At 47.6% G+C, this 13,340-nt stretch overlaps 1 protein-coding gene across 1 annotated transcript; it reads right to left on the minus strand.

Moving 5' to 3' along the window:
* Positions 1–1,942: 1,942 nt before the first annotated feature.
* Positions 1,943–4,277, minus strand: LOC142765304 (uncharacterized). The gene is made up of 5 exons (XM_075866057.1): positions 3,902–4,277; positions 3,515–3,794; positions 3,267–3,440; positions 2,237–2,329; positions 1,943–2,175 (listed from the first exon to the last, which is right to left on the minus strand). Exons 1-5 carry the CDS (start codon positions 4,008–4,010, stop codon positions 1,974–1,976), a joined length of 858 nt encoding a protein of 285 aa, XP_075722172.1. The 5' UTR covers positions 4,011–4,277; the 3' UTR covers positions 1,943–1,973.
* Between the last annotated feature and the right edge of the window lie 9,063 nt (positions 4,278–13,340).

The following is a 13,340-nucleotide window of genomic DNA, read 5'->3' on the forward strand; positions in this document are numbered from 1 at the left end:
TGTGAGCTGGATTGGGAGTTGGTTTCGAGTACGCAGCTGGAGAGAGAAAAGCCAGGCCATCGTCCTCGTCACCACCCTTTCTCTTCGTGCCCAGCGGTTGGGAGCGCTGGCCAGCCGAGATTTTCCGGGCGGCGGAGGAGCTGTTAGGTTTGGCCTGGGGATTCATCTCTCAATCCCTTCGGCGCCCAGTCTTACCGACGCTGTCAAGTATTTGAGTGATTATTCCAGACCAGGCGGCGGGCAGAGGCGAGTTCACGTCCTTCAAAAGCGGACCTTTTGTCGTCGCTTCAAGCAGAAGCGGTGACTAATGGACTCGGCGACTCATCGGGCGACGGCAAAGCTGTCGTGGCCGGCGCCGGAGCTGACAGAGGAGCGGTGCTCCCTTTTGATCCCCAATCACCAAGCCGACCGGCCGACTGCCTATGCTCGTCAGGCACTGTACGTGCTAGCCGGAGGACCAAGACGTCGTGTCGCCAAGACGCCATTAGCCGTTCGAGAGAGGCCAACAAAGACGGCGTCTTTCTGAAAGAGACCGCGACGGACAGCGCACGCAGATCGCCCCGCTAATTGGGCGAGCTGTGCAGTGGGCCCTTTGAAGTATGCGGCCAGGATCGTGGGAACGCTCGTCTAACGGCACACCCACGACGAGGACCAGCCCTGCTGGCGCCACCACCGTGCAGCGTTCACGTGGACCTTGTATGCTCGCCTCCCTCACTTGTGTGTGCGTGATTGGTGTTCGGCTCTGAGAGGAGGAGCCCGACAGGGCATAAAACGACGCGGAGAGTGCTGGACATTGCGCTCTCTGAACCGGGCTCTGAACGATGTAGTGTTCAACCACCACGCTCGTGGTTTGTGAAACCACTATCCTGTTCCTTTCTGTAAATATGTGTAAATAATGTCACAAAACCTCTGTTATGTTTCTCGTATCCTCTTGTCAGCGTTCAGTTCCTCCACCCGGTTACATCAGGGACCTCACCCTCCAGCGTCCTTCGTCCCACATCTAACACAGCGTACACGACGCACGTGTGCTGAGAGAGAGCCCCTTCTACGGCACTGCAGAATCTAAGTGAGCCGGCGATTATTTACTAGGAGACGCAGCGTACCCGCTCCTTCCATGGCTAATGCCTCCATACAAGAACAACAGGGCCACGTTTGAGCGCTACAAGCGAAAGTTTAATAAGAGGCTCAGCCAGCAACGCGTAGCTATAGAACATGCCTTTGGCATTTTGAAGCAGCGCTTCAGGCGGTTATATCTTGTGGATGCAGACACCATTGATCAGTGTTGCCTCATTGTCACAGCAGCACGTGTGCTACACAATTTATGTAGCAGAAGTCGCGACACATTGAGCAACTTCGAGGATTTACCGAGGGAAGACGACATTGAAAATGACAACGATGGAGCCATCACAAGCACTGCAGCTGTTAGAGAGATGTGTAAACGCCGACGCAAGAACATTGCCGAAACGCAGTGCTGAGACTTCAGGTTCAGTGTTTTACATGCTTGTGTGAACTACTTTGCAAGAACATTGCCGACACACAGTGCTGAGACTTTTAAATGTTTTGCATACTTGTGTGAACTGCTTTTGCCGACACGCAGTGCTGAGACCAGATTAAGTGTTTTACATGCTTTTGTGAACTACTTTGCAAGAACATTGCCGACACAAAGTGCTGAGGAGACTTTTAAATGTTTTGCATACTTGTGTGAACTGCTTTTTCCGACACACAGTGCTGAGACCAGATTAAGTGTTTTACATGCTTGGAATTACTTTGCAAGAACATTGCTGACACACAATGCTGAGGAGACTTTTAAATGTTTTGCATACTTGTGTGAACTGCTACGCAAGAACATTGCCGTCAAGACTTGAAATCGTGTGTTTCACACGCTTTGCTCCTCCGATTTTCACCTTCCTATGTGATTTGTACCAATGCAATAAAACGAGACTTCATGAGAACAAGAAGTTTATTTTTTTGCTTCATACGCTCTCACAAAACGTTCCAGCAGGGCCATTTTTTCTGTATGTCGAGCAGCCCTGTTTTTTTTCAATCTCTTCAAGCGTTCTCAGCAGCTGCACCAAAGGCGGATCTTTCGCCTTACGCTTCTGCACTTCTGCTGTTTCCTCAGCACTAGACTCCTGGCTGGCTGGGGCTGCAGCTTGCACTCGAGCCTCTGGTTCTCTGTGAAAAAATATATTGTATAGTAGTGGTGCTTTTACCTCTCTTTGATGACCAAACTTACGTTTCCTTGTCCTCTCGGACCATTTTGCACCCCTGTGTATAAGTCACGATTGGGCTGACATGGTGTTGCTTATCCATGATGTCTGCCATCTCTCTGAAAATTGAATGCAATTGGCATCAAAGCATTAGTATGTACATGGCAATGTGCCTTCCGTCACCACTTCCACTCGTACTATAAAGAAATTTAGGAGAAGATAGAGGCTTGCAATGATGTGATCTGTTGAACAGGAAATGTCGCTTGAGCCAAAGTTATCACAAGAGGAAAGACAAGCCCTCTTAAACTTTAGCTTCAGCATCATTCTCTTTCAATTATCTTTCATGTTAAGGCAGGAGAAAGACAATGGGAAATCAGCCAGTTCGGTTTATTATTGCATCCATAACCGGCAAATAGTGCAACAGAGGATCTCTGGGCTGATGTGTGCAAACAAAGCAGTGCTACTAGTGCATAATGGAATACAAACAAATTATGGCCGGACCACACGACTTGTAGGAACCATAAGTGCACCCTACAGTGGTGCAATCGCCTGTCTACAGTTCCCATAACAAGGATGACAAAAATAGCTGAAGCTCCAGACTTGCTAGAGACTCAGACTTTCCTAATGCTTTAGCGTAATGTGACTTTGGGCGACTGGTTGCATGTAGTGCAAAGAAATGAGAGAAAGAGATGCATGATTGCTAACTAAACTTATTTTGCACAAGCCCTGTCACTTTAAAAACAAAAAATTGGGGTTTTCAAAAACATTTTTGAAACTCCTAACAGCTTTTTTGTAGCATGTAGGTTGTTTTGCATGATAACTTTTTTGGGGGCACATTGGGGTTTACTGTAGGGCATATTTGTTCTGCAGAAAAAAAAAAATTCAGTAAGGGAGAAGGCTGCTTCAATGAGCTGGTTCGAGTGAAAAGAAAAACCACTTAAGTGCGTGCCACTGTGCAAGTTTTTTGTTTTTTTTTTTTCTACGCATGAAATAGAAGTTGGTTATGGACAGAATTACGCACTCAGAAAGAAGATATAATAAGCACTGAAAACTTACTCTTCAAACCTACACTCCACAGTTCCGCTGCCGGACTTCCGATTGTTTTCTCGGGCTCTTTTATAGGCTCTTTCAAGTGATTTCCACTTATTCGTCACTTGGAGCACACTCAGCGAGCACTCGAATTCCTCATTCAGGGCATCCGTCATGTATAGGAACAACTGCTTTTTGTTCCTGTGAGCAAAAAAAAAAAAGTTAACAGAGTAGTGCACACGTGCTTATCACCAACGTGCTCATCACTGCCTCACCTCAGTCCTCCCTTCTTTCCGATGTTTCTGAAATTCTCCTTATATTTTTCAATCAAAAATCTGGTCCTCCGACTGCTCCATAGAGCTTCTTCCGAGTCGTCGCGACGCGCACGACCCGGAGAAGGCGCAGCAGCTGCAGCAGCGGACGCCTGCGTCGTCGGCTCAGCATTGTTTGGCGGTGTTGGCTGCGTTGTAGGCATAGCCGGCATGGCATGCTCGTTTGTCGGGTCAGCATTGGCAAGACGACCCGACGCACAAACTACCCGCACTTGTCTCCCATCTGAAAAAGGCAAAACAACAACCACAAAAAAAACAAAGGGTAATGAAGAAATGTCCCCGTCGGGCCAGTGAGCGGACAAATGGTCCAGCATGCTTTTCCAAAATTACCTGTGGTAGTGTAGAGTTCGGCGTCGCCGTCAAAGACGATAACTCCAAACTCGTCCACGATGGGAAAAATTTCGGTCTGGACACCGTCGATGTCCGCGACCACCGGCATATTTGTCGTCTGCTGGTCGCGTTGTCGTCTGCTGTCTGCCAAGCATGCGCGGGTAGCAGGTTGTGTGGCTGCACCCAAAATGCTGCACCCTCGCGATGGGAGGTTCAAGGGTTCGCGGCACCGCGGCAGCACCTTACCTGCACCCGCCACAATCGAGGACGTTGGTGCAGGGGGCGCCGCTGCACCTTCGGGAATCGAGGACCTAGGTGCAGCGCACCGTGAAAAAGTGCAGAAGGTGCAGAGAACCTAGGCTGAATCGAATAGACCTTTTGTCTTCGGTACATACTCGGTTCTTTCTTAATTCTGCCCACTATGCAAACGCATCGCATTTGATTCGCCTGCTGCTTCAAGTTAAAGAGGCCCTGAAACACTTTTCAAGCATGCTTTAAGTAACCATGGAATGGGTTCACTACAAGAACTTTTTGCCTCGCGAATTCAACGCAGCAAAAATGTGAACGATTGATCCAAAACGTGAGCGGAGTAAAATTTGACGTACGCTGCAAACGCATTCTCTCTTCTCTCGTCTCAACGAAAGCGCTGGAAGCTAATCATGAGATGGCAGGGGCAAAAAAAAAAAAAAAAACGCCACTTTCCTTTTTTACAAGCTGTTTTGAGAACACTTTTTGGGTCACGCGCAGTTGCATGTTTGTCCATAGCCGCCGCTGTCCGTAACCACATACCGCGAAATTAGAATAAAAAACTTTGCACCGATGACACAGGGGCTTTAACCAGGGTCCGCTGGGTACCAGCTAAATATTCTACCACTTAGTTACGCCGGTGCTTGTATCTTGTGATACTTGCCTTAGGCAGGCATGACCTAGCACCAACTGCACAGGGCGGCTCGAACCGAGGTCCGCTGGGCGCCAGCCCAGTATTCTACCACTGAGCTACACCGGTACCTATGTGTTGCTCTAAAAGTTGCCTTAGGCAGGCCTGATGTCGGGAAAGCAATCGCAATAATACGACTTCTAAAGCGTTTTACAACAGCGAAAGAACAACCAGTCGTCGCACAATGCGAATAGCGTAAGAAGTGGGCGGTCCAATGCTTTAACCTACTACAAAATCTTGTTCTTGTTTCACTATTAACTGTAGCGCATAACCATTTCAGTCATAATTCCTCATCGTCATCAGCCACTGCATGGACAATTGGCTCAAGATTCCTAGCAAGTGTTGAGCGGATGCCACGCTTCTCGGAAGAATTACGAAAAGTAGCATAATGAATGCCAGCCTACTTCACAAAAGTTTTACATTAGTGCCCTAGTGGGTACCAAGCAAGTGTGCTTGCAGTGGTTACCCAATGAGTGTTTTGAAAAGGCTCTGAAAGGCCGCTCTTCCAACTTTCGCTCTGCCTGTGCTGCGCCTACCGCGCAGGCCTAGTGTTTTCTTTTTTCTTCGAATACGCGGATTTTTCAGTGTGATGGCGCGCGCACGTGTGAACAAGTCGCGGCCTCCCATGGTGATCCCTGTAACGACGGAGCGCGCCATGTTCAAATCAGCCAATGACTGATAGATGGCCTTCAGCTAGGGATATTTGAGCGTCTTCCGTCGTTTGTAGAGAGAAGAGGAAGCGATTTCTAGCTGATTTTGATAATTGATTGTGAATTCTAGACCCTGCGCTGTGCTATATCATTTTGCTCGCGTGTTCTCGGGAGTACCAATCAGCAACGTTTTCTGACCATGCTCAAAAAGTGTTGCAGGGCCAGTTTAAATAACTGGACGAGCAAAACTTGTTTAGTGCTTCAAATAATCTGTAAAGGTAGTGTTGTAATAAATTAAAACGTATCTTAGGCTACTTTCGAGTTCATTGTCAGCCAGTACTGGTGTTTACTGAGGATTGTAGCTGGCGATCGTAGTTTACTGAGGATTGTAGCTGAGCATTCTGGCTGACGAGTCTACTCCCTTCAGGAGCACTTTGAAGTGTAATAAAGTATGTGACGAGTCTGTACTGCAATAACAATAAATATTACTGTGAAAGCGAGTCGAGGAACAACGGAAGTTCAAAAAGGAAAGACAGGGTCAACTGTGTTTAAGATACTTTTATACTTCGAAAAAAATCTACATACACAGAACTACGCACAGGTGTAGTACGTGCACAGGGTTAACTGTTGTAGAAGAACGTGCCTGTTTTGTGCGTATGGTTGCTCAGCAGTCTAAATGACGAAGAGCCAGCTATAAATGACATATATATTCAAAGAAATTAAGCTTTAAAAACTTTAAAAACATGGCCTTTATTGAAGAATGAAAAAAAAAAGAATAATTGACCAAACGCTCTGTAAAACAGAAACGATCCCTTATGAGTTAGCAGGTTCAGCGAAGTCGAAAACGGTACAATATGGTGCACTTCATCACCATGACGTTAGTGCGAAGTAACGCACAGGACATGGTGGTGGACAACGCTACAACGTGGGTGTATCATATTTCGTACCCTCCACTTTGCCCTGCATTTCGTGCGAATATATGCTTCGCGTCAGTCGCCAGGCTATCAAACCGAGAAATTATCACATTCCCTTCGCCCATTTTCTACTCGAATAATGAGATTTATATACCGATTTGTCACTACCGTGTTTGAAACAGGAAATCAGTAACGTAGTTTGTGAGTGAGTTGGTTCATAAAATTCGGAAGAAAAAACCGGCGAAAGACATTAAGGGAGCGAAGGAGAACGGCATGACCATAGTGAGGCGTTGCACAGTTTCACACCTAACACTACAAAGCCAGCGTGTCAAGGTGTTAGAAAGAGCACATTAACACCAAAATATCGACGCCATGCGCGCCCGCTATCTAGCAACACAAGTTCTTAATCTGTTAAGAAAAACAGAAGGAAAGCTGTGACCGATCCTTGCATCTGCGAGGAAAACTCAGGGTTCACTAACACATGACAATTTCCCTGTTTTGTTTTATATTGAAGGCACTGAAATTTCGCGCTCAATCTCACTTCTTCCTTTGCCAATGACACTCACGGATCTGAAATAAAAGGGGCCTGCACAGAGGTACGTTTCCACCAGTGTTTGTCGGGAATACATAGATTGTGGTGTTCATGCAGCTTGTCGTCAAAGCATCGGCCCGCCTGACTCCTGTCGACACGGCCACATGACAAGAGAATATCGAAACGTACGCTCGCTGCAAAAGATGCGACTGCACCCCTGGCTGATATGAAATCAGTGAGTATACCATAGCAAAAGAAAAAGAAGAGTGACCGCGAACCTTAATTGTGAAGCCTTCGAAAGAAACGATAAACCAGCTGAGTGAACACCGAGTTTTCCTCACATATCCGCGTCTCCGGATAACGGCTGCAAGGGGCGTCGCGATGAAAAGAGGCTGTTACTATCCCCTGGACAAGTTTGTTGACTGTGTTTTTGTACTAATAGTTGTGTACTGAGATATAGATCAGACAGCCTATTTACGCAGGCGCTGATGGTTCATGTGTGTCGGGGCTTTCTTTTTATTCATAAACATATAGTTCTTGTTTCTTCACTCTCTCCGTGTTTTTCGCTCCTTTCTTCTGAAGTAGATCGCTGAGATCCTCACGATTATCGTCATGCGGACCTAACAACTCCTTTACCACCCTTCCCTTTTTTTCCGATATTTTCCCATCATGTACATTGACGAAAAACTTTAACGCCCGACGTGGACGAGATGTGTTGCACCTGTCGCTCACGAAATATAGAGACTGATCAACCTCGTTTCAGCTTGTTTTAAGAAATAAGCAGCAAGATATTTTAGATTTCGGATACTTTCAGCCATATTTTCTTGTACCTAGAAAACATACTGTAGTTACAGGATAGTTTTTTAACCATTGTATGACTTTTTGGGGAAATCTCTCATGGATAACATGGCCACCGCCTCACCCAATCAGGTTGATTGTAAAATATGGGACATTCCTTTGTCCTGCGCCTTTCCAACGCCGCACTTGACAATTTTTGTGAAAATGTGTGAAATGATCTCGCGTACGTGTGCTCACCCTTTATTACTGTGTCCAATTTCCTACCTTCGCTATGCTCCAAGAAAACCCATGAAGATAAAGCCCAAAGTCTCGCCCAACGCCACACCCAAAGTCTCGTATTTTTAGCTCGATATCGTTAACGACCTTGGTTCGCAGAAATTCCGATGTCCGCGTCATAGGTTGTGAGCAAAGAATCATAACCCTTGTCCGTGGCCAAAATATCGAGATAGATGTCAGAAATGAAATACTGAAAATTACGTCTCTGAATGAGAGTCGAATACAAGTTGATTGCATGGCAAGCAGTTTTTCTATACCACACAGTCAGACGTCTGCTTGGAAGTGCAATAAAAAATTCCTATGCTTAGAAATTCACTCAAAATGCTGCCCCCCCCCCCCCCACACACACACACACACAAACACACCGTCTGCACGTTTAACAGTACAATACGAAATATCGCAGTTATATTACGTGCTACAAGCGTCTATTGGCATTGAGCGGGAAAATAATATGCGATTTTCGTAATGGCATTATGGCTTAGAGCCAGTCATCCATTAGAAAACGCACACACTGCATTGCAAGTTCGAAAATATTTCACGCGCAATTATTTCACGAGTGGTTCAATGCATGCTAGCCATTGTAAGGAATGCAGTCGTATGCGAAAAGCTTCACTGACACAAGCCACTTCATCGGTTACAGAGCAAAAAGTCCACAATTAAAACTTGTAGAGTAACATCAAACGATAAAACGTATGCGCTAAGTTGTTGAAGTACACAGAATAGGGACAGGATATCGCTATCATGTTCTGCTCATGCATAAAAGTGAAGCCTGAGATTCTTGAACTTTTTTGATGCGAAGCTGCTCATGGCCGAGTTCAATCCGGTGATGTGCGACGTGACCACCCTTACCACACATGCGCATCAGCTGGCCCAAGCCTGCGTAAGTAGGCTGTGGCTTCTCTGACCTTACACTCTCTCAGCAATCACTTTTCAATGGAGGCGAAACTCCTGTAGGCGCATGTGCTCAAATTTGGGTGCACGTTAAAGAACCCCCGGTGGTCGAAATTTACGGAGCCCTCCACTATGGAGTCTCTCAAAATCATATGGTGATTTGGGACGTTAAACCCCGCATATATCTCAGCAATCACGTGACGGTGTCGGAGAACAAAATTCTACAGATGCGCGATCAACCCGCGCGGCATGCTCCAACAATAGTTAAGGACGAGTAATAGCCACAGCAACTACAGTGAATTCATGGTGTGCTCCACTCGCAAGGACGCGTTCGCATCGGCCAAATGTCTGTGTTGAACGGAACGTTAAGTCGACCCACGCTCTGTTTGGCATCTGCTACTCATGATTCCCTTTAGTGATAGATAGTGCAAGTATTGATTTTATTAGTGCACATGTAACAAGTGAAGAAAGGCAAGGTGCAGCGTCTTATTTACAGCAAAATATTGCTTGTCATTCATAAAAGCATTGTAGCCTCCATTCACAGCATTGGTGCAATGTCACGATTTAGCGGCTTCACGAGTCCGATGAACGTAGCTGTCGAACAATTTCGGAAGCAGAGACCACCCCGAAACAAGCGATACCCCTTTCCTCCGCCTGGTCCGCGCATCCACGTGATAATCTCGTTAATTCTGGGATCCACGATGCTCGGGTAGTGGGCGTGCAGGCACTTCAACTTCAGTAGACTCCGACTGGCCTCTGTCACGGCATCGGATGCCGCGCCGAGTGACAGAGGCGTTTCCGTGAGAAGGTACAAGCAACGGGTCGCGGCGAAGCGGCGCAGTGTGACCAGCAATGAAAACAATAAGTGCTCGTAAGTGCGAAATATCCCACGCGTGCTGCGTGAAAGGCCACCTCTTAAAGTCAGTTGCAGAAACTATACCAGTTTTGCAAGTAAATAGAGGTTTGATTTATGCCTGCGTAGGAAATCGTTGAAGCTGAGGATCATAAAGCTTCAAAGGAGCAGTAACAGTGAGTAAAGCAACAAATGTATTGCAATAGAGCGCTTACAATCGGTGGTATGTGCGAGGGAAAGAAGCACACCGAATCTCGCAGTGTAGCGCCACCCGATACACGCGCACTCATTGACAACCGTCAGCAGTGCGAATAATTGTAGTGTACAGGGGTAAATGAATCTTAAGGCCCCTGTTGCTGGTGACACGTTTCGAACATCAGGATATAGCCAGACATTTGGCGTCCGTGACAAGGATATAGTGGGAATAACGGCAAAGGTTCACACCAGTGGACCAGCGTCGTCCAAACGAATGTGGTGGTGCCGCAAAATGAGGAAGCTGGCCCTGCTCCCTGCTAGAACGCGACACAAAAGGTCGATGTTCGCTTTTGAGGGGCAGTAGGATAACCTCAGTGTAGTCACTGGCTGGCAGCACTCGATGAACGAGAGGCACGCATTGTCGTGTACATGACTTAAGGTCAACCTCACAAGCCCATTTTGAAAGATGTGACCGGCGCCATCGCGAAACTCTGTACCCGCCTCGGTAACAATCAAGGCAGTATCCTCACATCCATCGCACCGAGTAAAGCTGCCCTTCCTGTCGAAGCGCACGTCCAGTTTCTCGAAATTGGGGCACTGTAGTGCCAAACAGCGCAGAGCTGACACGCGGCGAAAACCGCAAGAGGTAGCAGACAGGGACTGCAGGAACTGAAGCGAGTCATCTTGGAAGAGGGCGGTCACTTCGAGACCAGTATCGAAATGAAACCTGCTGATGTGAATTTCAACGACGTACTTCACCTGTGTGCTTAAGGTGCGAAGACAGTGGCGGTACTGGCCGCCAGCCGCTAGGTAAAATCTGGTTGGGTGCGGCGGCAGAAGTAGCAGATACAGCTGGTGCACGTGCTTTCAGACGTGTTTGACGTTATCCAGGTGGATCCATTCAGGCGCGAGGATGTCCTCAACTGCAAGACCACGTGAAATGGTACATGCACACTCTCAGCGCTGTTGATTGATATGTGGGGTTTAACGTCCCAAAACCACCATGTGATTATGAGAGACGCCGCAGTGGAGGGCTTCGGAAATTTTGACCTCCTGGGGTTCTTTAACGTGCACCCAAATCTGAGCACACGGGCCTACAACATTTCCGCCTCCATCGGAAATGCAGCCGCCGCAGCCGGAATTTGAACGCGCGACCTGTGGGTCAGCAGCCAAGTGCCTTAGCCACTAGACCACCACGGTGGGGAACAGCGCTATCCTCCACAAGGTCACGCAACCAAGCGAGACTAATGTAGTTGGTGGACATCTGCTTACATTTGCGCAGATGGCGGCGTACGCGGCGAAATCGAATAGCAGGACCGGTTCGACCTGCATAGGCGAAAGCACCTCGGAGGTAAACGTAAACTTATCCAGCTATTTGTGCAGGTCAAGGAGGACTCTGCACTGTTAAACAGTTTTCTTGAAGTCACCGCACACTAGATGCACGTGTAGATTGTCCGCCTTCGGGGAGATATGCAGGAGAACCGACAGTATTTTAATGTTGTGTTCCGGGCCCACTTCGCAGTATATTCGTCGGAGATTCAGAGTGCAGTGGCTTTGTCGGTGAGCGGACAGGATGATGTTATTCATCTCGACCTCCACGGTATTGCTGTCGACGAGGCAGGACAGCTTGATTTCGACTAAGTGTGACGTCTGCTGCATCGCGAATTCGATCATGTCACTGGGCAGTATGGTGGAGGCAGTGCACCGCAAGCGTTGGAGTGCCGTGCATTCTGCGATGACGGGAACCAGTTGCTTAGGGTCGGCGTCGATGCAGTTTGTGAGGTCTAACTCCCTGACGCCCTGCGGCCCGCCTCAGCTGTTCGGTCAGTCAGCTCAACGGTTCGTTAGCGCGGAGGCGTGCGCTCATTTCGGTGGGCCAGGTAATGATTCGCGCTCGTTGAAAGATGCCTTCAAGTTGTGTGGTTACAAGACTAAACTCGAAATTTAAACAATTAGAGTCTTCAAGTGACATTCGTCGCAGACATGATGTGCACCACGTATTTTAAAGAATTTGACGTCGCAGGTGTGTGGTGGTGCTGTTGTCACTTTTGAATAAAGCATAAAGCGAGCACTTTAGGGGTCCAGGTGTGTCTGCGCAAGTGCGTGACGTAGTGTTGCTTTTGTAACTCGGCAGAGATAACTACTGAAAGGCTTTACTTCCATAACCGCACGCGTGTCACCGTCATTCATGTCCTGGTGATATAAACAAAATTGTAAGTGTATTTAGGATGTTGTGAATACCACATAAGGCGGTATGCGATAAAGCGTTTTTTTTATCTTTTGACGCCATGCGTGTCACACGTGAGAAAAAGTACACAGACGCGCGAGCCGAAATCGCTGCTTCTCTGATGGAATTCGTCTGAGTAATGGTCTCAGTGGCCGACGGCGCTTCACGTGACCGCACAGACAGCAAAGGTAGCCCTGCCGTGGTGGTCTAGGTGCTAAGGTACTCGGCTGCTGACTTGCGGGTCGCGGGATCGAATCCCGGCGGCGGCGACTGCGTTTCTGATGGAGGCGGAAATGTTGTAGGCCCGTGTGCTCAGATTTGGGCGCACGTTAAAAAACCCCAGGTGGTCGAAATTTCCGGAGTCCTCCACTACGGCGTCTCTCATAATGATATAGTGGTTTTGGGACGTTAAACTCCACGAATCAATCAAATCAATCGAAGTTGAGAGAGAATAAACGCATGAGAAGGAAGGTCATCCAGGGAGCTTGCCGACCTAAGTTCGCAAGGTCAGAAGTTTGAAATCGCGCCGGGTGTTTTTTTTTCTAGTATTGCTACATGCATCATCCCACAAAATGTCAACATGCATGTAGCATGTTAACCCCGCACCTCCACCAAATATGTTACGAAAGAGAAAAGACGCCGAATCGACGAGACTGTGGATGAAATATATTTCAAACCAGCAGCAGCAGAGGCGTGCCCGGTAGACCAGACACCGAGCGGAGACCACTCTTCGTCCTCTTCGTCAAGCACACACGCGCATCGTCTCACAAAATGTCAATATGTATGTAGCAATATAAAGGAAAATAGACTTTCAAGCAGTTAACAAAAGAAGGCCGGGCGAGCTACGTACGAGTAAGGTGAGGTTGAGAGCTGCTAGGGCGTCAGATGATATTCTACAGTGCTAAGCAACTGCCTCGGAACCCCCTATTCAGAGATAGCGCAACAGTATGGAATGACAAAATTAAGTTCATATGCAGATGTCGGACTATTCCCAATCGTATATTTACATAAAACGTGTGATGAAGGAATCGATTAATAAAAAGCACGCATCGTTTCACGAGAGGAACGCGAGTAAATGCATCGCAGACTGGGGGAAAGGGGTATCTCGTGAATGTTGCGTAATTGGGTATGGTTTGGGAAATGCTTAATTGTACTGGCCATTGCCA

The sequence above is a fragment of the Rhipicephalus microplus genome, chromosome 6 (genome assembly GCF_043290135.1).
Source record: "Rhipicephalus microplus isolate Deutch F79 chromosome 6, USDA_Rmic, whole genome shotgun sequence".
Taxonomy (NCBI): domain Eukaryota; kingdom Metazoa; phylum Arthropoda; class Arachnida; order Ixodida; family Ixodidae; genus Rhipicephalus; species Rhipicephalus microplus.

Excerpts from the sequence above, each read along its gene's own strand:
- LOC142765304 (XM_075866057.1), bottom strand. The coding sequence starts at position 4,010 with ATGCCGGTGGTCGCGGACATCGACGGTGTCCAGACCGAAATTTTTCCC. Across the intron at positions 3,441-3,514 it reads GGAAAGAAGGGAGGACTGAG|GAACAAAAAGCAGTTGTTCC; the intron begins GTGAGGCAGTGA and ends TTTTGCTCACAG. Across the intron at positions 2,330-3,266 it reads GTGGAGTGTAGGTTTGAAGA|AGAGATGGCAGACATCATGG; the intron begins GTAAGTTTTCAG and ends TTCAATTTTCAG.